The sequence below is a fragment of the Strongylocentrotus purpuratus genome, unplaced genomic scaffold, assembly GCF_000002235.5.
Source record: "Strongylocentrotus purpuratus isolate Spur 01 unplaced genomic scaffold, Spur_5.0 spur5_scaffold_8, whole genome shotgun sequence".
In the NCBI taxonomy this organism is placed as follows: domain Eukaryota; kingdom Metazoa; phylum Echinodermata; class Echinoidea; order Camarodonta; family Strongylocentrotidae; genus Strongylocentrotus; species Strongylocentrotus purpuratus.
Window position 1 is genome coordinate 2,333,004 of NW_022145614.1, and position 3,995 is coordinate 2,336,998.

General features: G+C 39.7%; 1 protein-coding gene across 1 annotated transcript; it reads left to right on the top strand.

The window, feature by feature from the left end:
- The first annotated feature begins 744 nt into the window (after positions 1-744).
- On the top strand, positions 745-2,931 carry LOC115920307. Its single transcript, XM_030975857.1, has 4 exons — positions 745-981; positions 1,225-1,346; positions 1,726-1,993; positions 2,906-2,931. Exons 1-3 carry the CDS (start codon positions 866-868, stop codon positions 1,980-1,982), a joined length of 495 nt encoding a protein of 164 aa, XP_030831717.1. The 5' UTR covers positions 745-865; the 3' UTR covers positions 1,983-1,993; positions 2,906-2,931.
- The last annotated feature ends 1,064 nt before the right edge of the window (positions 2,932-3,995 follow it).

Consider the following 3,995-nt stretch of genomic DNA (forward strand, 5'->3'; position numbering starts at 1 on the left):
CATTGACGAAATAGGGGAAATACATGTAAGTCTATGCGGTCTGATTGTTTGACGATTTTAGTGATATAAAAAAAGAAATATTTATCACACTTTCCTCACTTTCTTCTTCTTTTCCTTCTCACTGTCTCCTCTGACCAGGCACGTAGCCAGAGTTTGATGTTTTTTTTTTTTTTTTTTTTTTTGGGGGGGGGGCACATACATGAACATGTAATCGATCGAGGTTCAAAAAAGGTGTCTAAAATGTCAACCGTTCTTGGAGAAAAAAATTGGGGGGCACATGCCCCCCCCCCCCCTCCCTCCGTGGCTACTTGCTTGCCTCTGACATCGATTTTGTTTGCAGGTTTATTGTTGCGTGTCCATCAAAATGAAAAAAAGGCGTTCACGTCATACGGGGCACACTTTACTGATCACCCATGCAGGAGAACAATAGTATGTCCAGTACATGAATAACCTTATAATGCTCTATCAATCAACAGCTGAAGACGATAGCTTCAAGCAATTCCTCTACAAATCACACGATAGAAAGTACGAGGTTCGCTGGAATTCCAACATTATATTAGCATGACAATAGATTTTAGCACGGTGGGCTCAATAGCATGACAGTTATCACCAGTATATTTTTGGAACCCGTTGCCATTATTAAATGCCTTTGTCTTGGGTGAATGTGATTCGTTCGTCTGCTCAAATCACGTGATGCATTCAAAGAAACCGCCCGCGCAAATCGAATTTTAGGTTTCGTGTAAGATGAGGAGCTAGAAATCTGCCTGTCTCTGCTAGATTCTGTCTTAGACAAGTCGCTTGGAGATTTTTACTTAGTTTTTGCTTCGTAATTGAATTCGTCGTCGTCGTATTGCTTAGTGTCATAATGATTGCTAACCGGTACAACGATAACTGCGTGGAGTATACCCAGAAGGGTACGCGTTGTTTGAGGAAGGTACCCCTAGCCTTAGGAATTGAAGGAGAGTGCTGGCAACACCGTCAGTAAGTACACAATAATCTCCTAAATTAAAACCCAATTTACCAACCATAGTTGATTATACATTCAAGAAGTATAATGACCCCTAAATGGGTTGACATAGGTTTCTTTAGAGTCGTCCTTTGTCAAATTACCTAATCAAAAGTGTTTAAAAAATTGTAACATGTGCACTTTATAATTATTTGCAATCTCTTATTATTGGCAATCTAGTAGTAATATGTCCTTGTTGTATGTTTCCTGTATTACAGACAGCCAGCCGAGGTCCAGTGCTCTGCACATACTGGGCTTCATGGGAATGGCAGACGTTGCAGCCGGCGTGGACGTCACACGCTAGACGAAAACGCCGTTGAACTCTACTGCACGCAACACGGTATGTATTTATTCAAAGTAAACCTCTCAAAATTACTGTTACTTCTCATTTGTTTAAAAGACAGTCTTGTGGACCCTAGACCTTTACTGGTTAAAAATAGTATGTATAGAATCGTGAATATTGATTCATGACGAAAATATTTTGAGACTAATTACACTGCCCCTATAGCTGTAACTTATAAGTATGTAAGATGATGGATCATTCAAAGTGTACGTTTTGTACTGTGACAGGTTAAGGAGTTGGGCCACCATTTGGCCTTTTTTAGGGGGGGGGGTAGATCTATATAACAAATATCAATGGAGAATCGTGTATTTTAATGTCATCTGTGAAATGCCATGAAGCACATCCTAACCATTTATATTTTGCTTGGTTTATACAGTCAACAAGTTGCATCGCGAGAACGGTCGTGCGGAGGTCGTTTCTGCTAATCGCCAACAGCAGGATGAACAGCGTAGGAGGGCGGAGGAGCGTGAGCAACTCCACCCGAGACGCAGGTCACCGCGTCTGGTAGAGCGAGAGATCGCAGCTGCCGCTGTTCAGCTCGCCGCAGAGAGGGAGCAACGTCGTGCCGCCAATCGGGCAAACCAGAACCTGCGGAGGTCGGCCCGGATTGCCGCGAGGCGAGGCAATGTGTGATAATAGCCTGGGTAAGTAAAATTACTTTATTTCTACGCTCGCCTATTTTTATAATTATAACAATACCCCCCCCCTCCCCAAAAATAGACGAGCATACAATGTATTCAAAGTATAATTATGTACCTAAACAAAAGATTTGTGAATCTGCCCAAACTTTACCAACATAGCAGCAACTGTTTATCTTTAGTTGAAACAAAGTGAGCCGAGGCGGTTTCAATGTTTCTTTTATCATCGATCCCTAAAGGGCCTTAACAGCGACATGTTATTTGCCACTTATATAGGGGGTTCTGAAAATGAATTAAACTGAATGCATATTCTGTTGTTAAGTACGTTAAAAAGAAGTATGAAACCAAAGATCTGGCTTATAATGAAATTAAAGGGGATGTATGTACTCCCTGATATTAAGTTGGTTTTAATAGAAGCAGATAAATGAGAGAAACAGGCCAGTGAAAGTTTAAGCATATTAAACCGATTGAAAATAAGAAAGTTATTATGGGAGCAAGCAATCAAACACAATTGGCGATTCTGACGTTTCACGTGACGTGAGCCCGCCTCCCGGTGTCCTTTCCCCAAAAAATCCTAAAAACGTATATTTTCACTTAAGAAATGTTTCAATCATATATTAACCCTAAGTATAATCATTGCAAGTTTGGTTTTATACAACCCCTGTATGAAATGTTTCTATTCCGTCATCAATAACTAAGAGAATTTAAAAAAATATATCTCTACAGAGCAAGTAGGAGAGGAGCTTACATGATGACAGCTTAACACATTCATAACTTTCATATTTTTAATTTGATATCACACTACTTTGTTTATCTCATTTTTATGGTTTAATTACGACCAACTTGATATCAGGGTGGACTTCCACTTTTAGTATGAATGATTTTTTTTTAAACTCACTTCGTTCTTCTTTCCTACAGACTGATTCGCAGAAGCAGCAGGGGGGGAGACCGAGGGGGGATACTGGGTCGAACACTGCTGAGGTTCTCGGGACGTAAACGCCTTGCTATAGGAATAGTAGGGAGGAAGCCGAGACGGGTAGTACATGGTCACTCAAACAAGGCCCGCTGTACTATCGTGGTCAAGAAAGACTGGGTGTGGTCAGTCGGGGTAGACGCCGGAGGCCATTCTCTTTCTTTGACCGCCTGTAAATTATTTCCAAGAAGGTATGTGTACTGTTCATTATTAGGCTTCATACAGTGTATGTTTGAAATAGTAATTAGTTCTTTATAACACTCTAGCAGTACATGGTGGGTCTTCATGTTTGCTTCTGTTTGCATATGTCCTCATCATTTTGGAGAGTATGCAACTGCTATGTTTCCTTTATTTTATAATTAGTAAATGTAGGGCCGAAAGGTGAAAAAATATTTTAATATTTGTTCAAGATACTTGGAAATAAATCTTATTTTGAAATGAATGTATAAACTTGCTATATACTATACCTAACAAAATGTCATAATTTGTCTTTGAGTTTTAAGATTGTATCTGCCCCATCATATTTCCTTTGAGATGCCTAATACAGCATTCTGTTTATCTCTTTATTCCACAGATCAGGCCTCACCGTGGGACGCGCACACACGTCGTAGGTATGCAGGTATTTCAATGTCTACCTTGTGACAATATGTTCCTATTCACCAGATCTGTTTACCCCCATACCTCCTAATGGGAGTCATGTATATCTATGACTTTGACACGTTGGTTACTAAGTTGAGAACTTGTGAATATTTGGTCGAAAATCTTTTTGAAATATACATTATATTGTTTTAACAAAGGATTCAGAAGTTGTCTTCTTTTGTAAGTCTTAGTTATTGGGTTTTGCAATCATCCCTCTCATAAAAGCAGTTGTACTGATATTTCAAATTGTATCTTGTTGTAAGAGTTACACTTGGCAGGAGTTGTCCAATTACCCAGTTCGTAATTAGCACGAAATATCCACTGAATATCTGAACATGAAGAGACCCAACATGATCCTTAAAATGGAGGGGTCACGTGAATGTCTTTTATCTCCAT